Source organism: Molothrus aeneus, chromosome 10, assembly GCF_037042795.1.
Source record: "Molothrus aeneus isolate 106 chromosome 10, BPBGC_Maene_1.0, whole genome shotgun sequence".
Classification (NCBI taxonomy): Eukaryota; Metazoa; Chordata; class Aves; order Passeriformes; family Icteridae; genus Molothrus; species Molothrus aeneus.
This window is the reverse complement of record NC_089655.1, coordinates 13401368-13427686: the sequence shown is the minus strand read 5'-3', so window position 1 is coordinate 13427686 and position 26319 is coordinate 13401368. Positions and strand designations below refer to the sequence as shown.

General features: G+C 46.5%; 2 protein-coding genes across 3 annotated transcripts; both read right to left on the bottom strand.

Moving 5' to 3' along the window:
* On the bottom strand, positions 1-12753 carry PPP1R2 (protein phosphatase 1 regulatory inhibitor subunit 2). Of its 2 annotated transcripts, XM_066556322.1 has the most exons (7): positions 12569-12751; positions 7900-8007; positions 7396-7473; positions 7000-7103; positions 5667-5846; positions 2735-2785; positions 1-1446 (listed from the first exon to the last, which is right to left on the bottom strand). In XM_066556322.1, exons 1-6 carry the CDS (start codon positions 12712-12714, stop codon positions 2781-2783), a joined length of 621 nt encoding a protein of 206 aa, XP_066412419.1. In that variant the 5' UTR covers positions 12715-12751; the 3' UTR covers positions 1-1446; positions 2735-2780. The 2 variants fall into 2 exon arrangements, with proteins under 2 accessions (XP_066412419.1, XP_066412418.1); XM_066556321.1 differs by lacking the exon at positions 2735-2785 and having other exon boundaries at positions 12569-12753.
* A 1974-nt stretch (positions 12754-14727) lies between these two features.
* APOD (apolipoprotein D) lies at positions 14728-20443 on the bottom strand. Its single transcript, XM_066556572.1, has 5 exons — positions 20314-20443; positions 19267-19420; positions 18898-19019; positions 17033-17121; positions 14728-15896 (listed from the first exon to the last, which is right to left on the bottom strand). The coding sequence occupies exons 2-5, from the start codon at positions 19387-19389 to the stop codon at positions 15661-15663; spliced, it is 570 nt and encodes a 189-aa protein (XP_066412669.1). The 5' UTR covers positions 19390-19420; positions 20314-20443; the 3' UTR covers positions 14728-15660.
* Positions 20444-26319: the final 5876 nt, after the last annotated feature.

The following is a 26319-nucleotide window of genomic DNA, read 5'->3' as shown; positions in this document are numbered from 1 at the left end:
TAACTGTAAAATAACTTTCATTCCTTTATTCAAACTTCACATATACAGTGGAGAAAAAGACATTTTAAAATAGATCCATATAATTATATGGATTTTTGCAACATATCAAATTCAGATCAAAATTAAGATATACACTGTATTTCATAACCAAGCTAAAGCTTAAGTGTGTACTTTGTTTGTGTAATAAAACCCAGGAACTACTCTGAATACTGGAACATTCACCAGTCAAATTCCACCCAGTGGGAAGTTTTTACAGCAATTTGGAGGCGCAGAATCCCTCTTTACAGCTATACAACCACACCGTAAACAAGTATTGGAATTAGGCAGTTTTCCTTCTAGCTTCCAAAAAGCCTTCATTTTACAAAATCAGTTGCTGTAAGTTGCAATGGACACAGGAAGATTTAGACCAGTGGTTTTCAGTATGGAAGTTGCCAACCCCAAAAGAGTAGATCAACAGCAGTTATCTTTAATAAAGAACAGCCAGAGCCTAAGCTCAGCACATCTTCAGTCCTGATGTGTATCCTCGTGGCTGGGTGTTTTTCCTCAGGTGCTAACAGCACAAAAACTGTTCATGCAACTGGAAAGAACCAAACGTTTGAAACAAGAGCCAGAAGAGTAACAGTGGATGTGATTTTAAGAGAAAAGCTGGAGGGAACTTGCACGTTCTCACAATAAGCCAGAGAGAGCTCCACAAAACAACCAGTCCTGATGGAAGAGGTTATGACAGTTAAATGCAAAGTTCAAGTTAGCTGTTTCCAGTGTAAAAACACTCCCTCCACTAGATGTTAGTACTGCTTTAGTCAGAAACTAACAACCGATTGCAAACACCGCTCTTAAGAAATAACACAGCTCTTGTTCTAAAGACTGGGAAAGTGCAGGCAAAAACGTACTGAAATCTAGATTAACAGCTCAACACTTTACAAAAAAAAAGTTGTAGGACTTGAATAATCCCTTTTTAAACTGCTTAACACGTCTGATAAATAGCTTACATGACAATCTGATATACGCTGTACCGTTTGGCTCTTGAATCCCAAAACTTTCCATATGAGACACCACACCTAGAACACTCTCAAATAAATAGTGTAAAACCAAAAGATAGTGAGTGTTTCAAAGCAAGAGCAACAGTACATCACGCAAGATAATCAGCGCTATACATACAGGGAATGCCATTCTGGTTGAACAAATTATGAAGCAGTATTCTCCATGAAATACTAGGCACAAGAATAAATCAATTAGACAGTGTTTTCTGCCTAATGGACAAGTCTAAAATTAACATTCTTGGCAATACAACATTGTAACTGATATGCTTCTTAACATTTAAGAGCCTTAATTGCAAAAATCATGAAGCGATGTTTATATTTGTGTCTTTGACAAGCAGTTACAGTTCTGGACAGATTTCTTCTATGCTGTGTGCTCCACTTTCCAGCTGGTCACGAGTAACATGTGCTGCATAAGAAAGATTATAAAAAATAGATAATTCTTCACATCCATTGAATATTTTCATGACATACACAAATATCCTCCTGAAACCATCTTTACTTCTCCAAAGATAACCCATCTTAGCAATGTATAAGCTTTTGGTTGGAGAGTGCAGAAACATCTAAAACAGTTATTTGACCCTCATGCTCTAAAGAGAGGGCCAACACCACTGTTGAGCACACTAAGCACTGAGTGCTCAGCCCCCTGGAACTGGGAGGATTTAACTCAGGTGTTTAGAACTAACACATGAGATTCCTGAAACACCAACAAATATAGTACTTCCCAGGTCAAATTTCAGCTCTAGATGGGGTACTTGAAATAAAAAACCCCCAAGTTTATACATGAAGGAGTACAGTCGTGTGTTTTCAGGAAGTTGTTAACTCATGCTTTTCAGCAAAAGCACTGCAATAAATCAGAGGAAACTCCTCCTCAGTGCTGATCAAAGAGTACCTCATCAAAATGATAATATTCTTTTTAAAAAGCCAGTTAGGCTTGGGCATGAGTTAGATTTGGTAACATGCAGTTTAACAAGCATGTTAAACAGAACAGTTAACCAGCAGAGCTGATTGCTGTGTGCTCCCAGCATTCTCACTCAATTCATCTTTAGGGTGATACTTGTCCTGGTTAAGAAAACACAACATATTCTGTATCTACCAAAGGCCAAAGAGCACACCCAGTCAGTGACAGCTCAGCTGCTGGGTGCCATCTGAGCAGGGTTAGCAGAGCAATGCAGCTAAATGAACCAGAGAAAGAGAACAATAGTCTTACTGCTTGTCAATTGAACTGCTACAGACAACACCCTTCTGCTACTTTTGTGTAGCAGAAGACAGGTATGAACTGAAGTCATCATGCTTAAATTTACCTACATCAGGAATATTTCCTTCAGTGATTTCCAAAAGAATTTCTAAAGGGAATTTTTTTGTGGAAAGAAACAAAGGTCACTTCTGCTGGCAAAGTCTATTTATGTTATCCATGGAGTCATAAATAGCAAGTAGCCAGAGAAGGTGAAATGCTGAAGCAAGCAAATGTAGAATCATAGACTGGTTTTGGTTAGAAGGAACCTTATAGGTCATCCAGCTCCAATCCCCCTGCTATATGCAGTCCATTACAACTTATACTTTGTTTTCCACAAAAGAGCTTGGCTGCTGGAATCCATACACATGGCAACTTGAGGCAAGAAAGGAATGATCCATCCATTTAAAACACCTGGTAGCCACAATGGAGACGGGAGCAAAAATATACAAAGAGTTCTCACCATCACTGACTGGACTGGCCATCTTCATTTCAATCAGCAAGAAATCTCAGTCTGTAACCAAGAAGTGCAACTTGTATTAATGGACCTGGTGGTATCTGACAGGAGCCTCCTTACACCTGTCCTAAGTCTTTAGCCCATTCTTTGAAAGCAGAGTGTAGAGATTAGAAGTGTACTGTTAGTTTGACTCAAATACAAACCAGACAGAATTAGAGGGTAGAAAGAAACATCAGGTAAGAGAAGCACAAAATCTGTAAGGACGGATAGAAAAAATTCCAAGTGAGAAGAGATTCTAAAATTGGCTGAAAAACATCCCAGGAGCCAGTGAAACCCCAGAGTCACAACAGAGCACTAAGAAATGCCTCTTATGTCACATCTTTACTTGCAACAGTCGTCACTACTACAGAAGTCATGTTACTCCATTGGAATAAAAGGACCCTGCATGGCAGCTGTCACTCACATAGACTGACTGGCATAACAGCTGAGTGGCAGCCACATCATCTCATCATCTTCACGACTTCCCAAGAACTCAAGTCAAATGGAAGAATTTATAAAAATACAGCTACAATATAACATGCAGAAAACCCAGGATATTTTCATTGAAGTTAAAAGCAAGCATCAGTGCTTTTAGTCAGTTTAACAGAATGATGCCAAAATGAGCCATTGCAAAAATCACCTCCTGTATCACCCAGTACAAGAGCAAGGAAACCCTCCCTTTTCTGCTCTAGACAAAAGCACTTTAAAATAAAATTTCAAGTCAAAGGCTCTTTGAAAGTTATCCAGGTGAATAATCTTTCCATATACTGTTCTCAGGAACATGAATACTAATAGGATTTTGATTTCCTTCTGCAAAGGAAATAGCCTAATTTTTAAATACTCAAGTGCTTAATGTAACCAAAAGCACAGCATGACCAAAAGTACAGTGACCAAGAACCTGAAGTAGCAAGTGTTAAATCCATCTATTTGAGAAACCTTCTGTAGATCCCATTAAAATTTATTAATAAGGAGATTCTTCTGTACCCTCAAAATACAGATGAGAGCAATAAATAATGCAATCTCAAAAAAGTTATTTCAGTAAAACTTTGACATTAACACAGCTGTGTGCTGAACATTTCACATCTCAATGTAGGAATTTCTTAAAATGTGGGCAGTGACAGAAGACTGGTTTATTAACATTTTTGTTCATATCCCATCATCCTTTGCCCAAACCTGTCTTATAATCCATCTGAGGGCATTCAATTCACCACCTGCTACAAAAGTGAGATCAGTACTTAACCTCAGAAGAACTGATCAAGGACAGGGATTAAAGGCTGTGATAGCTGATATAGAGATTAGGAGATAACAAAACATGAAGGTTTAAGCAGAATGATAGAAAAGTGAAGAACTGGGAACTACATCAGCTTAATGGGAAGCTTTTCTATATACTATGATGTGGAGGTGAACCAGTTAGTTAAGAGGTTGCTACACTGGCAGACAGTTACATTTATGGAATCTATTAGCCATGAGCAGTCTAAAATTGATAATTACCAGTTGTGGCTCTGAAGCTGGTTATGAGGAAGGTGGAATGGACTTCAACAATAGAGATGGAAAAATGCTGCAAAGGTCTGCCTTCTTTCCAGTGGCGAATGCAGCTGGGGAGCGGAGTTGCCTCTGTTTTACAGCAGAGTGCAGAGAGATGGCAGCTTCAGGCCATGCAGAAGGCTCATACGGTTGGCTGCTGCAGCCCTCCTTTCCCCTGGAGAGTGAAGTTCTAGTAAATAGCCATTATAAGGCCTATGTTCAGTTACTGGATAGTCACTCCAGTAATGGGTCTCAGACACATTGCTAATGACCCTTTCAGAGCAATTGTGAAGGAATTAGTCCTCTTGTAGTAAATAACAGGACGAAAAAGTGTAATCCACAGAACTTAAACACGCAGCTTTGCAAATCTCCTTTTTATTGCGTGGGATTTAAATGAATTTTAGACGAATTCCTAGTTCACATGATTGTGAAAAGCAGATGTGAACCAAGTTAAACCCATGCAGCATCTTCCCAAGTCTGCAGACCATGCTAATATCTCATAGCTTTGCCTACCACAGATGAACAAGGCTTACAGACTTCACTGCCACCAGTCTCATGAGCAACAGATGTGTGGTTTGTTTATGCCAAAAATTTATTCAAAGTGCTGTTACATAAAGAGGTGGGGAGTGACCTGTAATTATTCACCAGAATATCACCACAAAAGTCTAAGACTTTTCACCCTGAGAGAAGTTTAAAGATGAAAGAGAAGGTGTCAGCCTCTACAGCTTTATGAGTTTCCTATGAAGAGACAGCCCTGAAACAGGTTCCAGCAACAGTTCCCACTTCTTCAAACATCCCAGACCTTCTTCCAGTAGCTGCACTAAAAGCAAAGTTGAGAGTCTTATCCCATATTACAGCAATGAGCATTTCTGCTCAAGGACAAATCTGTATTGAAAACCTAACAGCAGTTTTACATTACAGTGTTTTTCCTCAGGAAGATAAATACAGTCCTCTCAACAGGGAGGAAACATGGATGGTAATCTTCCATTGCTGGCTACAGGATGGATTTGGAGCAGAATAGGAAATGACCCACAACAAAAAGCCAGGCTCTACCATGTGGCCATTAAAGTTTCAGTACAAGACAGCTCCTCATTTAAAAAGGATGCTGGCAACTTCACTACCCAAAGTCAGCTACGTTGGGAAAATGGTAAGAAGCGGAAATGTTTGATTTCTCTTATGCCACAACAAACACAAGCCTACATGTTGTTTATCAACACTGAGTTTTTGTTCCATGCTACAAATCTACCTATCAAGATAGAGTGCAACCTTACTCATGGAGTGTTAGATACATACTGTACTCCTTCCAGTCATCTCACACCTGAGTATATTCATTTCCCAACAGCTCAAGGTGCTTTTTAACTAACCAGTGGCTCACCATGTTCGGTAGCTTCTGTATTCATTGTTTCTACATCTGCAGCATCACGCATCTCTTCATCCTCATCATCTTCCTCTTCTTCACCATGTAGTTCTTTTGCAATGAGCTGCCTTGCCAGTTTGATGTTTCTTCCTTCATTGTAGTGCATTTTTCTCTTCATTTCAAACTGTTTCTTTTTCTCTGTGGGCAAACAAATGGAAATCGTTGTTCCTTCCCTTAAAAAAAATTAACATATCTTCTTCAAAGAGGAACTCACTGAATAAAAATTATTGTCTTCAAGCAGCGGAGTGTTCTTTTAAAATGAGTCTGAATTACAAAAAGGATAGTAATTGGAATCTCAGAAGCACTTTTATAAGAACCTGTTTGCAACTAAGAGCAAGTCTGAACTACGAGAAGCATCTGGTAGAAATACACAAAACTCTAAAGTTTCACAAGCCTTGTTTCTAAGTAAACTCAAGGACAAATTGAGACATACTGCTGGGATAGAAGATGAACTTTTGCAGATGTGTGGCTTGACTCCTGGCTAGCCACCAAAGGTCAGGATGACAGATATATTTACCACATGTAGAAGAAAATATTTTCCACTTTCCCCATGGCCTGAAGCCAGCTCTGCTCCATATATTAAACATCAGCATATCCAGCAGTAATGCATTATAATTCAAGTAAATTTTGCTTACTACCAGCCCCAACTCTTTGTTATTTTCCTTCCTTTAGTATAGCAAGGTTTCACACTCAAAGTTAAGGCCAGGAAATTTGAGAAGCACCAGCTAGATAATACAAGCCTGAAACCTTAGAAGTATTGTTGTTTCACTGTTCTCTGAAAACGTTGTAGTGCAAGTTAACATGAAACAATATCTCTGTTAAAGATGCTATTTGCTTTGGAATAACTGTAGACTTCCTACTGCATCCATCTACCAGTTGCTTTGAGAACAACAGAAATATCATCTGTACATTTGCAAGCAATTAGCAGCATTTTATTTGTAGTTGCACTCACTGAATTACATCTACCTGAAATATGTTCAATTTAAGAACTATTCCTTCAGCCCCAAACGAGAACTTCTTATTTGAGGTGTCTTAGCAGGAACTCCCATACCTTAAGCTTGTCTACAAGGAGGCAGCCAACAACAGCAAATTCCTGTTTATATGTAGATCCCAAACAAAGCATTCCAACCAGAGACAAGCAGCATATTTGTTCAAACACTATTTATCTCTATTTTCAAATCACAACATTTTTCTGATAGTACTTCTACTTTGCAAATATTTCTCACAGAAAACCTGAAACTATTTGTAGGAAAAGAGTCTAAACAAAAGAAAGAAAACAACTTATGCCTACCCCGTTCTTCAGGTGTTAATTCTTCATCCTCATCCTCCTCCTCACTGCTTTCCTCTTGCCTTGCTATAATCTTGGGTCCTCTACCTTCAGCTGCAGCTGCCAGTCTACATAAATCATGCAATACAAAATGCTGAAACAGCAAGTTTTTCACTATTTAAAATACATGACATACAAACAGTTTTGTTCATTATTTTTGCCATATTTGTATGTAGTAACAATGTGCAAGAGGTTTGAATTACCAGTAGCACTATCAAACACTGATAACCACTTAATTTGACAATAGCAAAAATGCAGCTTCTAGGGAAACCAGCAACAGCGTTCCATAAAAAAAAATCTACCCCAGGAAAGAGCACAGTTTCTTCACATCTAGTCAGTTTGTATTATTACAATACTTACTTTTTACTCAACACATCTGCTCTTAAGGGCTCGCATTCTGAATCACTCACTGGATCCTCATCATCTTCTCCTGTCATGCTTGGAGGGCAAACAAAAAGCAGCCTCTTTTAGTAATTTGCTCCACTTTGTAGTTTGCTCAAGAAAACAGTCAAGTTAAAACACTCAATTAAAAGACTCCTTTAATGCTTTAAAAGCTTTCCAAATCAACTTTAAATATTGATATGGCATTATATTCTAGTACTGAAAAAAAAATAAAATCAATAGAAGTCAGACTTATTTATTCCATTCAAAGGCTAAAGCCTGCTAGAACAAACCTTCTAAACTTTGTCCTTCATACTTTGTCCTTTCAGACTGTCCTCCTTATTTAGAAGCTTTGTAGATCTGAGTATGTTGCATACACCCAGCAGGCCTGCACAGTAATACTAAAACATCCACAAAGTAAATTTTGCTCTAAACCCACAGTTCCACCTGGCAGCACGCAGACCCACACTTTAACAAGCATACCTGTGGTAAGGAGTACTTGGCTCATCAATTTTCATCAAGCCATAATCTTTGCCTGCAGGGTGGTACGTAGCAATGATGTTCATTTCATCCCACTTCTGGGACTTTTTACTGAAATAAGAAAAGAAAACTGAATTTTCTTCTATTCTAAAACAATTTGTTCTGCTTTACCACAGAAGGAATTTTTAAAACAACATCTGTTCTCTACTACATACTAAGCACAAAAAATATTGTTATGACACACAGACATGTTCAAAGTATGACTATTAAATAGTGCTCTGTACATACTTAGGTCATAGCAAATTATCAGTGCAATTTAATTTCCCTAACAAGTCACAATTTCCCTAAACAAACTCAATTATCTATAAACATATTCTTATTCATATAATTCAGAGACTCCTGGTCTTGTTCAATTACTATCTTGTGGACTGCTTGATTTTACAGTAACTTGCAAAAAGAGAACTCTTCTCCCTATTACAACACACAAGACTTCAACAGAACCCAATATCTTTCAGTTCACCTCTGCTGAAGAAACTGGAATGATTATTAGCAAAACTGTTACATAAACAATAGAAACCAACAAATCCCCTCCTGCAGTGAAATAAGCAGCACAGAACAAGCTGATTATTAATAGTGCTTTTGTCATCCTAAATTGGGATAATAAGCCAAGTGATTCACTGCTATAATTAAGCCGAGGGAGTTTCACATTTTATACAGACAGGTACCAGTGATGCTACATTATCTAGAATTTTCTTAGTCAACCAGAAAATGTACCATTTTATGTATATTTGAAGAAACTAAATCCCACCCACACTGACTGCTCACTGACAAAATACATAAGCCACAAGAAAAGCAATTGCCTTGTGGCCAGAGAAAGAGCCATCCCTCCACTGATCTAAAAGCCACAAAAACTGTTTAATCAACACAAACCACCATGTTCCACATTTTCTCTAAAAAGGTTATTGCAAATTTCATATAAGGTGGTCTTTCCCTTAGATTAAGCCAATAAATTTAATTTCAGAATAATACAAAAATTTGACTAATTATTATATTCTTGTTGTAAATTATTAGTTAAGGAAGCAAACATTACAGGACTTTGTGAGTTTTGTGGGTGTTTTTGTTTGGTTTAGGGTGGTTGTTGTTTGGGTTTTTGGCGAGGTGGGAGGGGGCAGTTGGCTGGAAGACTCCCACTTAACTGCTCTTGTTCAAACACAGACCAATCCAATAACAGATTTGAAAGATATATTCAATCTCAATAACACAAGTGCTCTAAGGCAGAATAAGATCTGTAAAACAAACTTGATAAAGTTCCAAGCACAAACTACATTATACATTTACAAGATCACTGCATAATATAATGTGGGGGAAAAAACTAAAGAGAAATAAACAGATGTGGGGGTTGATGCTGAATCCTACATGCCACAGGCTTACACTCCAGAAATTAATACAAACTGAATGATCTTAATCCCCCCAGCACACAACAGCCAGTGCCAAGGTCTCATGTTTGAGGCTTCAGGACCATTGAATCATTTTGTGCAAACACAAGGGCTGCAGCATAAGCGGACAACACGTGAGTCAGATCGCGGCTCTGGCAGGCCGGGGAGTCATGAGCTTCGTGATGACAAAGCAGGAGCTCCGCTCCAGGAACGCCACTCATTCAAAACTGTCTGCTTAGGCGTCGAAAAATCCCCAGCTTACCCAGTTTAACACAGCCTAAAGTTCTTCCATGACCAACACAAGATGCTCCCTGTGTTGCACAGTGAGGAATTTTACCAGCCAGAGCACTTAGACAATGGTACACAGGGTACACAGCTGCAGTAAAGAGACAGAGCTCAGCTGACAAGGAAATACAACAGATGGAGACATTCCCTTCCCATGCCTTGGGTTCACTTGCCCAGAGCACATCAAGGTTTATAGCCCAGGCTCCCAACTCCACCTAATAATAATACTGGCAATCTTGGAACAATTCCTTTGGCATGCACTGTGCTGGAAATCAGACAGCCCACACTGAGCAAGTCAGTGAGTCATGAATAAAAGACTGAACAACTTTTTAGTGGCTTAGTTTTTCACACTTATTTTTTCAAACTCAGATTCCAACACTAAAAGCCTTGGCTGTGGAACACCTCCCAAAGCACAACCTGAAGTTCACCTAGGGGGAAAAATGCCATTAGTGGCAAAGAGACAAACATGTAATTTTACCCCTGCTTGTAAAAAGCCCTCACAGGAGAATGACTAAGTGCTCTGAAAACCCACACCTCCCCTGTTTGTTTCCAACTTTGCATGCTTAGGCATGTCTGCACAGCACAACACTAATGACATGGCTTAGGACCATCACAGAAAAATGCATCCTGACACCCTTCTTCAGATGCAGAAATAGGAAATCTAATCTTCCTTAGGAAAATGAGATTTGAAAAAATCTCATAAGTGGTCATTTGTATGTTCTCACAGCTTTAAAAATATACAATAACTTCATCTGACATCACACAGGACAGGCAAGAAGTTTCAGCAGCAGTAACAGCCAAGGAACGCCTCTCACACCTCCCTTGCTCCTGCCATAGCAGACTCACCTCTTCCACACAGCTGCTTGTGCACACACACACTTCCACAATTCCTTTGTAAAATATCACACCTGCTCACTCACGGGCTCTTACAGTGGTCTGAAGGAATAAAATACTGTACCCCAGTGTGTATCCAAGAACACATCTGCCATTAAACCACCATCTCTTAGGATGTAGTTCCAGTGGTGTCCCACTTTCTCAAGCTTCATTCTTGCATCACATTTTCATTAAGGAAATTTTCCAAACAATGTTACCATCACTGACAGCAGCACAAGGTCAGTAATGATGCAAGTACATGAGAGCTCTGAACATCGTGCTTTAAAAGATGACGGCTGACACAATGAGCTCTTTCATCTACAGATATTTTTAAAGATCTTCAGACCTGAATGTCAATATTAGAAATAAGCAGAAGAATTAAGAAAACAGATACCTGAATTTATTAACTAATCTTCAATCGCAAAGGAAAATCACAACTGTACTACTTATCATTCTTCTAAAACCAAAATTGTTTAGCTGAAATCAGAAAAAACACTGATATATTGAGACATTGCCATCCAAAAATAATACCTGCACAGAAACCAGCTTTATATACCCTGCACTGATCTTTCCAGGAAATTTTCTAATGCAGCCTGCCAGGTTTAGCCAATATCTTTCAACTTGCAAGGCAATTTCAGAATTTATCTGACTTTATTGGCTCACATTGGTAAACAGGAAATAGAAGCTGGACTCTAGCCCCCTGCTTCCCAAGAAATTACTGTGTGCAATAACCAATATACCATACACTTATCAGTTCATATTCCAACTTCTACTCATTTTTCAACATGGTACAAAAGAAACTGCAGAAAATTAAACACAGGCTACCAACAGCCAGTTGTAATTTATGTCTGGTGTGGTGCTACACACATCAAGCTACATATCAGAAGTGAAGAAAAGGAAAAGAAAAAATCACATTTGTGTAACATATTGCTACTTACACTCACCTGTTTCAGAAACATCATCTCATTCATTCAGTTGAAATTTTTCTCTGGAAAGCAGGAGCAGCTAACACAAGCAACACTGCAACCCAAAAGCTCTTCTTTCTTACCTTGCTGACTTTAGACTACGTTCATGACTTAACTAGGCAAAGATGAAAGGAGTACTACCATAATAATAAAAAAACTGACCAGCACGACCATTTTATTTTATCATTACTTCGCTCCTTGCAATACTGAAAAAGGTGCCGAAAAAAGAAAACTGTCCAAAGCCAATTTGTAAACACTGAGTTCAGGTCAAACCTTGCTCATCATAACTTGATGGAGAATCAGAGCAACGGCAGGCAGCATATACTGGGAGCGTCAGGAAAAGTGTAGGATTCTTAACCAGCAAGGACAGGTGCTGGCCAGCTGAAGACCACTTCTGGCATATCTGGACTAAATAGGCATGTTACAATTAAACCAAGACTTTAATGTCATTCAAATAACAAACCACAAGGCTGTGCACATTCTCAAGTGTAAGATTTTCACGGATGGCTCCTGCCCAACCGAGAATACATCTTGATGATGTTTCAGCCCAGGAGAGGTCCCCTCTCCAGAGACATGCTTTTGATTAAAAGAAATGAGCTGCCTATGAGAAGGCTGAGAATAAATCAAGCGCATTTCCCAAACTGCGAACTATCCTCGTAGCATCGGTAAAACCCTTTGTGAGCTGCCACACTCAGCAGGTGACATCCACTTCTCGGCGGAAGCCACGGCGACATGCGAACAGTGCTCCCCGCCTCCGCTCAGGTGCACACCCGGCATCTCCGGGCTCCCAGCGCAGCTCTGGCCCCGGCGGGAGCTGCCACTGCCGGATCGCGGCATCCCCGGGCTCCCAGCGCAGCTCTGGCCCCGGCGGGAGCTGCCACTGCCGGATCCGCACCGCCGAGCGGAGCCGAGCTCCGGGCCCGCCGCCGCACGGGGGGCACGGCACGGACCCCCGCCCCACCCGTGCAGCATCCCCCGGGCACGGGGCACAGCAGCAGCCCCGGCTGGGGACGCCGCACGGCTGATCCCGCCCGGCGGGCCCCTCGAAGGAGCAGGACGGCCGAGGGAGGCCCTGCGGGGACCCGCCGCCGCCCACCACCACCGGGGCCTCACCCTTGCTCGTCCTCCTCGCAGGCCTGGCTGGGCTGTCGCGCCCCCACGGCCCCTCCTGACGTAGCCTTGCTGCCGCTCTTCTTCAGGATGCCCTTGATGGGCCCCCGCCGCGTCGCCGAGGCGTCCGGTACCGACGGCTCCTCCATGGCCGCGCCGCCCGCCCGGTTCCGCCGCCGCCGCCACCGCCCCGGCCGGGCCCGCCCCGCGCCAGCGCCTCAGCCCGCGTGCCTGCGCCCCCTGGCGGCCGGCGGACCGACAGCGCCCCCTGCCGCCGTGCGCCGGCGCGACCGCGAGGGGGCGCTCTGCGTGCGCGGGGAGCGCGGACACGGGGATCGAGGGACGCACGGACACAGGGATAGAGGGACACACGGACACGGCAGGGACACAGGGATAGAGGGACACACGGACACGAGGATAGAGGGACACACGGACACGGCACGGACACGGACACAGGGATAAAGGGACACACGGACACGGGGATAGAGGGACACATGGACACGGCAGGGACACAGGGATAGAGGGACACACGGACACGGCACGGACACGGACACAGGGATAAAGGGACACACGGACACGGGGATAGAGGGACACATGGACACGGCAGGGACACGGACACAGATACACGGACACGGGGATACAGTGACACTGGGGGACACAGGGACAGAGATGCAGGGACCAGACACAGAATCACAGAACTGGTCAGGTCAGAAGGGGTCACATTGCACAGGATTGTGTCCAGATTGTTCTTGAATGTGTCCAGTGACAGAAACTTCACAGCCTCTCTGGGCAATCTGTTCTAGTGCTCCATTACCTGCACAGTAAAGTAGTTCTTCCTCATGTTCAGGTGAAATCTCCTGTGCATCACTTGCTGCCTATTGCCTCTCATCCTAGTGGTTGGTGCTACTGAGAAGAGCCTGGCTCCATCTTCTTGGCATCTCCTGTTCAGATCCATACCTCCTTTGATGAGGACACACGGACACAGAGGTCTGGCGTGTGCTGCCCTGGGGGCGTCTGCACATCCACAGAGCTCTTGGGACTGTGTGGGGCTGGTGCCTGTTTGGCACTGCCACCCACATCCGAGGGTTTGCAGGGTGTCCCATGTGTGCTGTTGTGCTGGGGACACCAGCTGGCAGTGGCAGGGCAGGCTGCAGCTGGGCTGTGATGCCCCCAGCACACCATGTTTGCCAGAGCAGCCCAGGTTTGTCACAGTGTCTGTAGCACAATGAAGGAGCCAGTGCAGTCTCCAGAGGGCCCAGGCATGGCAGGGGCTTGTCTGTGAGTGAAACATTCCCATTTCTCTGCCACACCTGGAGATCCCATTCCCAGCCAGATCCAGTGCTGGGCAGCGCTTGCCCTGCCCATGGAACTGCAGGTTCCCACCCCTAGGGCTCAGTGCCTGCACAGTCACCGTGCCATGGGCTTGCTTCACACAGACTGAGGGCTACAGCAGCACCATCCATGTGAGAAGGAAAATAGGAACCTGACGAAGCAGTGATGAAATGATTACATCCAGAATCTGACACACTTGGGAATAACTGAGCAGTTGTTTGTATCCTGGCATGTCCATCATCCTTATAGCCTGAAAAATTGGGTGGAGTGTTTAATTCTATGTCACAGGAACTGTGGCATTAGGATTTGAAAGTTTAAAGGGATAATGACTTCAACATGGCAGTTGTTTCTGGTCCCTCCCATCCTGGCCTCCTCTGACTGGTAAAGATTAGTGACATACTGGCTTCCTGCTCAGCTCCTGTAGCTCTCCCAGGGCAAGAAAGTGCTCTGCAGCACACCCACACCACCATCCCACCAAAATAATGTAGAATGCTTCCTGCAGATTTACAGCATTCTACATCCGTGTCATTATTTCTACATGTCAGTAAAAGCAGCAGGAGATGGGGGTCACTGTCAGCCAAAGCCACAACACAAATTTGCTGGCAGGACTCAGACAATGGGAGGTGCCCATACATCCAACCCTGGAGAGCTGGAGAGAGCTCCAGGCTCCTGGAACAAACCATTTCCCTTCAGCTGTGATTGTCATGTTCACTGCAGCCCTGCTGTGGTGGTGCTGCAGCCCCAGAGGAGGAGCAGGCCCCACACACTGAGCCCCCCAGCCTGCTGGCAAAAGCTGTGCAGCTGGGAGGGTACAAAAGGCCTGAAGCAGGTATTTTTATATCATTTTTAATGAGTTGCATGAATGCTATCCAAGCAGAGTTGTCGTGGTGCCTGCTGAACACCTGCCAGGGCAGATGCAGCACCAGCAGGTACTCAGCACGTGCAGCAGCAGTGGCAGGATGTCAGGCAGAGCCTGCTGTCTCCTGCTGTTCAGGGGAAAGCCTCTGGAAGACAGAACAAGGGAGCAGCCCCATCGCTTTATGTCTGCTTACAAGTACAGTCAGAGCTGGCCCCTTGGGAGGGCAGGACCAGCCTCATTAGAGGCAAGAGAAGGACACATATAGACATTAGGGATGGAGTGATGCTGAATCTCTGGATATTTTTAGATTTAAAATACAAAGGGCAAGATCTGATTTCTGGCAAGGAGGTCTGCTAACTTACAAATGCCTACAGCCCTGCTCTGGAAAGCTTTCAATTCCCCCTGCCTCAGGCTGCAGGACTGACCCACCATGTCTGGATGTTGCTGCTGCTAAGGCAGTGCCCAGTGTAGCTCAGACACTGTAGATTCCTGGCAGGCCCAGAAGCATCAAGACAAAATTTGGAAATGAACTTGGGGCTGTGTGATGAACGATTTTTCCCCAGGACTAATACTTGCACATCACAACTCATACCCTTTCCCTTTCACAGCCTGGAGGACTCACAGCAGCAGCAGAGTGTCAGGTCTGCACTGCAGGGTTTCTTTCTTTCACCCATTAGCACTGACTCAGTCAGTTATGCTACAAAAGTCAGAGAAAGACAAAAAGAGGGGGAAGAGCAATATAGGGAATGGCAGCAAGGAGTACATCTGGGTTGGCAAACTACTGTTAGCAAAGAGGAACCTACTGCTATTAAAATTCTCAGGTACACAGACAAATTCTAATGGATAATAAAGCAAGCAACAAAGTTTATCTCTGTTCTGGTGCTGTGTCACTGCATGCCAGGAGTTACATCTCAGCAGGGCAGTTGGCCTGGTCAGTGGGGATCATTTTATCGGTGTCGATCTTGTAGGACTGGAGAACACCCTTCAGGTTCTCCACGGTTTCTGGGTGCATGTCAGGAGCTCTTGACAGAATCCAGGCATAGTCCATGTGGAAGAGCCAGAGGATGTTAGTGCAGGAGTAAACCAGGGAGTAATTTTCATAGTCAGTGGAGATGACCCAGTAAGGGGCAGCAGGCATGACTAGGAGAGAGGAGGGCACCGTGATTGCCGTGTGTAACCAGCTCTGGACAGCTCTGCTGCACCCCAGCCACAGCTCCTGGGACTGTTCCCACTTTGGCTGCTGCACACTTGTGGTCAGTACAGGCAGCTATAATTTATAAAAGCCTACCAGGACTCCTTGTTCTGCCCAGAAGAACTTGGGAAAGGCACAAAGCCCTAACTGTGAAGGTCTTTCTGGAAAGTTAACGCTATGACCTGAACAGCTCTCCTGGGCTGATGAAAGCCAGCCCAGCCTCACCAGTGTGGGGGTGCTGGCTGCCAGGAAGAAGCTGTAGTGCTAGGAGCTGACACGGGTGACAGGAGGAACACAAACCAAACTCTGAGCTGAGCTCAGAGCTGCTCTCTGGGGCTCACACGCAGTGAAGGCAGCTGGGGCTGCACATGCTGCAGGTGAAATGGCTGTGGTGGTGCAGTAGCAGCACAGAATCCAGTCTGGCTGTGCTCATGGAACAGTCATTGTACTGCCTTTGCAACTAGCCCTCCTCCACCCATTTCTCCAAATAGCCCCTCTGCAAAAGAGAGCTATGAAACTGCCAAAGAAAAGGTGCCAGGGAGCAGAATAAAACGTGATCCAAGGGGACACCGCAGCTCACTTTCCAGTGTTGCTGCAGACAGAGCAAAGTGCTGTGCAATGTGGCACAGCACCTCAGGAGGCCCCTGTGGAGTGTTAGAGTGACAAGGGAAGGAACAAGCGAACAAAACCATATAATTAATGGTTATTAAAAGCCACTTGTACGTAGAGACAGCGTGGGCAAGTAGCTGTACCATAGTGTGCAGAGAAACAAGCTTATTCTTGGCTCTTGCAGCACTGTGGGGCTGCCTCCCCCACCTCCCCGTCCCCATCCGTGGAACGACCTGGAGGGATGGCAAGGCTGCTGATCTCTCTTGCTTTGAGACCAGCTGGTGAAGAGTTCACCACTGAGAGTGGTAAATGGCATATCAGTGCCACCAAACCACTGCCTGCTGGTCACAACATCTATTTTAGCCCTTTGCTGCAGCCACATGGGGAGCTCCCCCCCATCCCCCTGGTGCCATGGCACAATGGGCAGAGCACAGCCCTGCCCTGGGCACCAGGAGCCCTCCCAGCACACACTTACACCAGTTAAAGCGCACGCCCAGCTTGGCCGGCTGCTTCACATCCATGTGCATGAGCTCTCCTTCAGCTTCATTGATTCTGCCATTGGCACTAAGGGGAGAACAACAAAGGGGAGAAATAAAGTCAGGAAAGTGGGAGATCTCGTTTTTTCACTTCCACTAAATCATCCCTCCTGACACAACTACCTGCCAAGAGGTGGCTGAGATGGGTACTGGTAAACCCCAGCAGCCCTGAGGATGTGTTCAGCAGCACTCGGGGCACAGCAGGTCCTGGGCCAGGTGCAGCTGAGTAGATGGCCTCTCAGGTTAAAGCACCCCAGCATCCCAGGCTGTCTCTCTCCAAATAGCCCTGTCAGCTGGATGTCCTTTGGTTCCAGGGTGACAATGACAGAGGGGAAGGAGAGCAAGACTGCTCTGCACTGGGTGGGAGGAATGCAGCATGGGAGGATGGGAGGATCCCATCCATGATCTTGGATGTGCCAGGGAGCAGCTTAGCTCCTGGTAGTTGTGGAAGGCACATGTTCACTTCTGTTTAATCACCTGTGCTTTTTCCAGGTCACTGCACATTCCTCCTCAGGCAAATTATCTGTACCTGTGTGGTGAGCCAGGGTTTCTTTGGCTGCTCATGCAGAGCACTGCCCTGCTGGCAGCAAGCCCTAAGACTGGAGCTGCCCATCTCATAACATTTTTGCACAGATGCCTCAAGACTTGGATGCTGCCTCTGATGATCAGGCAGGAAAGCTTCACGCTTCCCTGTAAAACAGGAACAGCCAAGGAGGCAGAAGTGAATGCTGCCAGCAGCAGAGGTCAAGGGGCTGATGCTGGAGCCATGCACAACCAAAATATCCCTGATATTTCAGGGTCCTGAGCTGCTACAGTAGTGACAGCAATGACTGGATGAATCTCACACAGATTAATGCAGGCACAAATGAATGTCCAGCTGTTTGCCAGGCACAGCCTGAGCAGTGGAGCTGCTGAGACAGTGCTGGGCACTCTGTGAACAGCAGGCATGCTGCTCTGCCCCAGACACAAGGGATGTGTTCCTGTGCTGCTGTTATTGTGAGCCAGAACAAAGTGCCCATGCCATGCCAGGAACACAGGGGACAGCACTGAACTCGCTCCCTCCCATCCATTCAGCCCCTCACAGCAGCAGCCCACAACAGCACAGGCTGGTGATGGAAACAGATTAATTAACACCTGCATCTGTCCATGTAAAAATCCAGGAGGACTCAGGATAATTGCAAACTACCCTAATTCCCTAAAAAAGGGAAAAGCATTCACTTCACCACTGATTTAAACTGACAACGATTTCTGATCCCCTTGCACAGCAGTTACTACCTGTGCAAGGTAAATTCTCCAGAAACAGGCTGACAAATATTTAAGTAAAAACTACTCATCTGCTTCACCTTCCCTGCCCCTTTTCCTTGTGTCTCTTTACTCTGGAGCAGAGAGGAGCACAAGGCACAGGCACTTCTGAGCATGCAGGGGCACAAGGTGGTAGCTGCCATCCCATAACCAGCCCCATGACCCCCCCCCAGAACAGGACCCAGGGCATCCAGTTTCTCAGCCATCTCTGGGGCTGGCAAGCCTGTCAGGGAGGAGATCCAGGCTATTTTATGCTGTGGTCACCATGTACATTTGATCTATTTTCTTATCACTCACCTTGGACGATGAGACAGAGACTTGATGATCCTCAGGTCACAGGAACCAGAGCCCCATATCCCTCAGAAGAGCTACTGCAACCACAGACTGCCTCCCCCAGCACCCTCAGCCCCAGCCACTGGCAATTTAGAGAAAAATGAACACTGAGGACAGCAAGAGAGGTGACAGGAGTGCCACTACCACAGTGAGGAACATAAACACTTACAGCATCTCCTTGTTGACCACCTTGAACTTCCCGTTCTCCTTCAATGAGTAATTTGCCTGGACGCAGCTTCCTTTCTCAAAAGTCGAGGGCAGCTTCTCTATCTCGTACCATTTCCCCAAATACTGAGAGAAGAAAGTTTAAAGAGATGTATTTAACCTGAGTGAGCTGAAGCAGAGCAGCCTGTTTTTGTCAGCACAGTTTTTGCCCCTCGGTGGTTGGGACTGGGGGAGAGCAGAGCTGCGGACCCACACTGGCACAAGGTGTGACCAGAGCTGCCACCCACCCCTGCACCAGGCAATTGCTGTCAGTCCCATGCCCACTTAGCTTCACTAGCTGCACCCTATGAGATTTTTAGAAAACTTTTCTCACCTTGTTGATATCGAATTCTTCTTGAACTGATGGATCTGGGCATGGTCCCATATGAAACATCTGGCCTTTCCCAACGCTGAAGAGGCTGAGCAGAACCGAGAGCCGCACTGCCGTGCCCAGCATGGCTGCACTGGGATGCAGGCAGGAAATGCACCTGGGCAGAAGGAAAACAGCTGAGCTGGGGCCTCCCTGGAGCAGAGCTTTGTGTGAAATGCAGCACGAGGGATAGGACATGCAGCAGGGCACCACAGGGGCACAGCAAGGAGGAAGGAATCATTAGAAGAGTGCCAAAGAAGTCCCAAAACAGCCTTAAGCCCTGCCTGTGCTCAGGCTGTGCCCAGCAGCTCCATGAAAAGCCAGGCAATACCTGGTGAGAACACTTGTACTCATCACCCACATCTGACACCTAGCAAGGTGCAAGGGTGATAAATGTCCAAGGACCCACAGGAGTGTCATTGTTTGTCCAAAGCCAAGGCAAGGGGAAATGCAGGATGTTTGCTTTAAAATGGTGGAGCACAAGGAACATACTCCAGAGCCAGCAGAGAGCTGAGGCCCTGGGACATGGATGTGAGCTCTGTACACCTGCATGGCAGGAGGGACATCCCCAGGCAAGCCAGGGCTGCCTGACACTGCAACAGGGTGGGAGAGCTGCCTCTGGAGAGGTCTTTGTATGCCAGGATTTACACAGCACTGCAAGGTGGGGAAGTTGGTACAGATTCAAATCAGCACCAAATACAACAGGAACAGACCCCCACAAGCATGGGGTGAGGAGGGAAAGGACAGGCTTTCCTGCAGAGCAGAAGCAGGAGCTGTGCTGCTCACATCCAAACAGTTGCTGGAGCCAGGATGCTGCCCACATGCTTTGGGCTCTGCTTGGGGCAGGTTGGCATGCACAGACCCTGCAGCACTGGGCTGCTCTGCTTCCCTGGCTGGAAACTCCTGCACAGCAGCAGCAGTAACATTTTCCCCAAGTTCAGAAGAAAAGCCCAGTCTGTCTCCAGCTGCAGACAGACAGTTCCCATTTTGAATCTCCCAATTCAGACATACCTTGGTGGGTGAGGCACAGGGATGCTCCGCAGAGGACCAGCTCTGTGGGGAGCTCTCTGCTTCTCTTTATAAGTGTGCTGGGATCATCATTATTCAGCCCTGGCACAAGCCACTCCCTGGTCCTCGACGTGTTTAGGTTTTTGGCAGGCCAGTCAGCTGCCTTGGATCTGCAGCTGGTACGAAGCTGGAGATGGGCTGCAACTTGGCTGCTCACCCAGGCAAACAAAGGCACCCCACGTGTCTGGGTACTGCCTGCAGCTGCAGAGCTCTCTGCCTTGCAGCCACTCACTAAAGCCTTAGGCCTGGGTGCAAATGGCAGGGGAAGGAGAGAAATGCCACAGCCTTTGAGAGGGGCTGGGGACAGCAGCAGCTCCCATCCTGTGCCCTCTGGTCCAGCAGCGGCCATGGCCATGCTCCAAGGGGGGGACATGCAGCATCCTCAGCCTCCTACTTGAGCCCTGGAGATCCTCCAGGCCACTGCAATGTCCTTGTCCCCATCACAGTCATTTGCTGTGAGTACACAAGGAGCATGAAGCAGCACGACACATCACAGGTTTGTCTGAGGAGCTGTAAGACTTTTCAGCAGTTTTCTTCTAGACTCTTAAATCTTATTACAAGGAAAGATGCTGACCTGGCACTTTTTCCAACAGGTGCCCAGCAAATGTCTTTGACAGCAGAGCAGCCATCCCCAAGAGTTATACAAGAATTGAGTAATTGACAGGAAGCTCTCTGTGTTTAATTACACTTTAATCTAATCTCTGCTGAGACTTACTCTCTCCAGACGTGTTTTTACATGCTGCCCTGCATGCCTTACTCACACATGCACACACACGAGCTCCTCACTGCCCAAATGCCACTCCAGGAGCCACAGACAGCTCAGTCCTGTCCCCTTCTGGGGCCATGAAGCCAAGGTGTGCCCTGAAACAGCACAACCAAAGTGTGTCCTAGGACCTCAACAACCACCAGAGCTGTGCCTGGCTCATCCAGCACAGAGCCAGCAGCACCAGCTGGGGGTGAATGGCCCAGGGGAGCATACAGTCCATGATCTGCCACAGTGCCTGGCCATAACTGGGCTGGGCACTGCCCTTTTGGCTCCTGGCACTCTGCAGCCAGAGTCACACCAGAGCATCAAGGTGCTCACCCAGCCATGCTCCATGGTGTTGTCATCTAATTGCAGGGGTTCCATGCTATTATCTCCTTATCACAAAAGTTTGATACCTCCTTGGTGTTTCTTATGGGCAACTCCTGAGAGCACTGACTGTTTCTTCTTCACAAAGCAACCAATGCCCATTCCCTACTCAATAGGCCTACTCTTTTTATAGCATCTTTTTCTCACCCTACTCTTTTTATAGCATCTTCTTCACATTGGTCACAGCTGTGGCCTGTTAAAGTCAGGCCTGTTCCTAATCTCTGATAATTGGCCCAGCTGCAACTCCTTAGGGGTAAGATTACTTTCTACACTATCTTTATTTTCTTATATTCTATCCCCCTACACCATGGAACTCCTGCTGCAGGAGTGGCCATAGCCAGGATGCTGAGAAGTCAGGAGCCAGCAGGAGCTGACACTCCTTGAGTCCAGAGCCTGCTCCATGTCCCACCTGTCCTTAACACACAGCAGCAGCCTGCTCTGAGCCACTCCAGAGCAAGGGCTCGGGGAAAAGCATAACCTTAAAATTGCACCTAATTGTGGGGTGGGATCTCAGTCATCTCAGTCATCCCCACCTGGTAAGCAGTTTGTGCCCTGGAGCAGAGGAGGGGCCACACATCAAAGGGCAGGAAGGAGAAAAGCTGTGGAGAAACCAGGGCAAGGAGGGGGGCACCAGACACGCTCGGAATGCTTCATTCAGGAATGAAACCTCCCCACATTTCTGGGCAATGAGGCAGCTGCAGGGCAGGCTGCAGGGCTGGGGCACAGTGGGGTCCCACGGGGGCTGCAGGAGGATGGGACAGCGCTGCTGCAGGGCAGGGGGGCTGTGAGGGGCTGGGCAGCAGTGGGTGCAGAGCATACACGGGCAGAGGTGGCATGAGCCACACGGCACGTCCAGGGTGACGGGGACAGCATTTACAGACAGACTGCATTGGCTGGGATAGTCTCACGCTGCCAATCGTCCGTTTCAGAGACAAAGCTCATCTGGCTCCAGTGAGATAACGCACTGAGTGCTGCTAGCAAAGAAAACCCCCTTGTTAGAATAAACTAGAAGTGCAGAGAAAATTCAGCCAGCAGAGGGCTAGGACAGGGCAGTGCCACTCCACCTGTGACATTCTACCTGTAGCAGACCTGGCTTAGTGCAGGAGTGAGATTATCCTGCTGCACTCCCCCAGATATCAGCTCTTGGCACCTGTGAAACACAGCAGCTTCACCCAGCCAGGCCTGGTGGGGACCTGGCTCCCAGGGAAAGGCTGTCCTGCCACACTGGGCCTCCAGCTGGGATTTCAGCAGCTTGAGAGCCAGGATAACCTGGGAGTGCTGAGGGTCCCACCATGGAGACAACATTGTTTGCACGGACAGCTCTTCCTTTTTGGCACTACCTTTCATGTGCCTTCCATTTTGTTTTTATTCCTCTTCTCCAGGAAATGGGGCTTTGTGCTGGCCAACAAGTTGCAGCATGTATATATATAAAAAAAAATCAACAAGCAGGAGACAAGACAGAGTAAAGAAGAGCAGGTGGGAATTTTCCTCTGTTCCTAGGAGTGGCAAAAGGTGCTTTGAAATCTGTTTATGCAGAATGGTGTAAAATTTTTAATTACACTTACGACAGCAAAGGAAGTAAACAGACTCTGGATGCATGAACTGGCCTCTGGGATATGGGAACTTGATCCCATGCAAGTGCACGAAAGATGTTGTGAATAATTTATATACAATTAGTGAGTAGCTCTCCACCTTGGAAGTTATCCAATTATGTATTCAAACACAAGAAACCAAAGAGAGAGAATTTAGGCACTTAGAAAACAAAAAAGGGTGTTATTATTTAAGGGAAAACCCCTATCATGCAGGACCATCAGTGTTTCTGGCTGTGCTGAGGAAGGCTCCTCAGCCTAACTGGCATTGCTGCCAAGATCTGAATCCCTGCAGAGAGAAAAGCCAGAGGGATATTTACTCTTCAGGAAGCAGATAAAACATAACAGAGTGAAGGAAAACAAGGTCTCTGTATGCAGAAATACATTGCAGATCTGGACCAGTGACAAAGCTTTGGCCTGGTGCCATCTTACCCTGTGGATATGCTCACCATAAAAACAGGAGTTTAAGCAGTGCCCATAATCCTGGGGGTTTGCTGCATTCCAGTGTCCCACATGAAGGGCTGCCTGACGCTGCTAAATAAGGTTAAAAAAGTTTTGTTGATGCTGGGTTCTCACAGCAGACCCTGGGTCCAGGCAGAGCAGGCATTCAGCCAGGTTTGTCCTCACAGAGGAGGGAGGAGTGCACAGCCTAAGGGGGCAGAGTAAGACATCTCCAAAGGATGTAGGAGCAGATCCATGGGCATTTTCCAGACTCCTGTGGGTCCTGTCTGGGAATGCCCACTCAGATTTGAGCACTGTGGGCACTGCAGGGCCCTGGCCGTGTGACTCAGCTCAGCACAGGGTGCTGCTCCCATCCTCTGAGCCCAGCCCAGAGAGCACCCCAGCTGCCCTGCTCTGCCTCCCCTTCTCAGAGGAGAGCTCCCACACTCCCCAGTGGATTCATTATGCTTTTTTCTCAACCAGCAACATTTAGCCTATTGAAACATACTGTAAATGATCTAAAAATGTCATTAAGCATGTTCAGAGAGCTTTTCCCGCAAAGGGATTTTCTCTTTTCATGGAGGAAGCACAGTGGTCACTTCACAGCATCACCAGCTCTGTCCAAGAGATGCCCAAGTAAAGCTATTTAAAACCCACAGCCCTATTTTCTGAGGCTAAGCCACATTTCAGCCCTTAGCCCAGGCATGCTTTAATGCAGTTATACAATTATATTTTCTATGACCTATATACAACCTACATCTTCCTCACGACACAGATTTCTAGTGAGTGGGTAATCGCAGCTCTGCTCACGGAAAGAGAGAACAGCCTCTATTATATTAAGGAATGCAATTAAGAAATCTCCTGCAGATTATGCTGTCCTGCAGCCAAGCAGGAAGGCCTTTGGCAGGGACATGGGCTCTCCTGCTGCCAGAGCACTTTGGAGCCTGCTTCAAGTCAGCAACTTGCATTCCTGGGCACCAGGAGCCCAGGAATCACACAAGGAGTTCAGGGCTGGCCTCAGACTCTCAGATATCCCTCACTCTTATGCCTTAAGGCTGTTTTACATATGTTTTATATGTACATCAGGAAGATCCAAGGGCAGCATTTTGCCCCTGAAGGACTCCTTCACCAGCCAGCCCAGCATTTCCATCCCATATCTCTGAGTCCCCCCAATCTCACGCCACAGTTCAGAGGAGAATTTTAAGAATACCCTTTCTGAAAGAGCAAGTCTCATCCCTCCACACAGGCTGAGAGCACAAAGACACTGGCATATGTGTTTGGCTTTGCCTGTGAATAGCTGCATTGAGGCCACTGAGCCCAAGCACACACAGCTTGCATTGAAACACAGGCCTAAGTGTTTGCTGGACTGGAATTTACATTGTACAGAAAATAAATAACATAAATTCAGTGGTCAGTGTTCTGACTTTGGTGAAATGCATGGTTACAGTATGAAATGGCACAGAGATGCCATTCACAGAGAGTTTCATTCAAACCAGTTGGGAGATCTTAGGAATGATTAGTTTAGACAATATTAAAAATACGTCTATCTGTGCTGCAGCCTAGGAATATTAGTCAGGTGTGTATTTCAGTGTAAAGAGATCTGACATGAGGACATGCATGCATTTTCCACATGCCACATCTTGCATTCCCTGACATAATTATTCTTGAGAAATGGTTGCTACCCATGGACTAGAACAAAAGCTTCTTGCACCAGGACAGATGTACAGGAGTGTAGGAACTTCCTTGGGAGGCAATAGATGAACCTGGGACTGATTTTGATTCTGTAAGTGCCCATGCACAAACAGAGCTGGAAGCCAGCTCCTGGCTTGTGCCTGCAGGAGGGAAAGCTGCCTGAAGCAGGAGCTGGGGGTTTCCTGCTCCTCTCAGTGCCTCTTAGTGCTGCAGGAAGGGAGCAGCCACTCCCTACAGGGGTCCCCAAGGCCTGGGGGAACCAGGCAAGCCATGTGTGGTTCAGGGCAGTGAAAGTGGCAGTGGTGCAAAAAGAAGGTCCAGATGTGCTCTTGGGCTACAGGGTCTTAGGGACTTGCTTGTTGATAAAGGTGTACAGCAAAAGAACATGTGCAGAGAGGGGAGGAGGTTGTAACTTAGTGTGTGGGCTGAGAGTATATGGGAAAGATGGGGAGAGGAGCATTTCCTGTGTGTGCACATGGTGTGGCAGCAGCTCCCAGTAAAAGCACTGGCTCCATCCCCACACCAGTGCTGGCCCTGAGAAAACTCAGTGCTGGAGTCCCTTGTTGGGATGGACAGACCACTCATCCAATGGATGACTGTGTCCTGCAGCTCTTCAAAGCCACCTCGTGCCAACAGCCAAGCCACCACACCATTTCACCCTCTTTAAAGATTGCCACTGCTACCTTGAAGCCTTTTCTGAGTCCCCAGGCAGATTTTCTGCAGGCATTTCCTCATTATCAAAGTGCACCTCAGCTGTATTGGAGTACTTGACCCACATTTCTTCTTTGGAGGGCTGCCAGGCCAAGTACCTGCACCAGCTTCCCCCAGGGAGGAGAGCTGCACAGCCATACTCCAGACACCCACTGGATGTCTCCAAAGGGACACAGGGACTGACACATCCCTCCCTGCAGTAAGGGATGGAGCCATGGGGCCTTACCAGGGTGCATTCCCTCTCCCAACAGCTCCCTCCTTAGTCATGCTTCCTGGAGCAATGGTTGCCTCTCATTAGAGCTGGAAAGGGAAGGTGCTTTGCTGTGCTCTGTATGCTTCAACACCTCTGAGCAAGGAGGAACCAGGAAGGAGACACAAGGACAG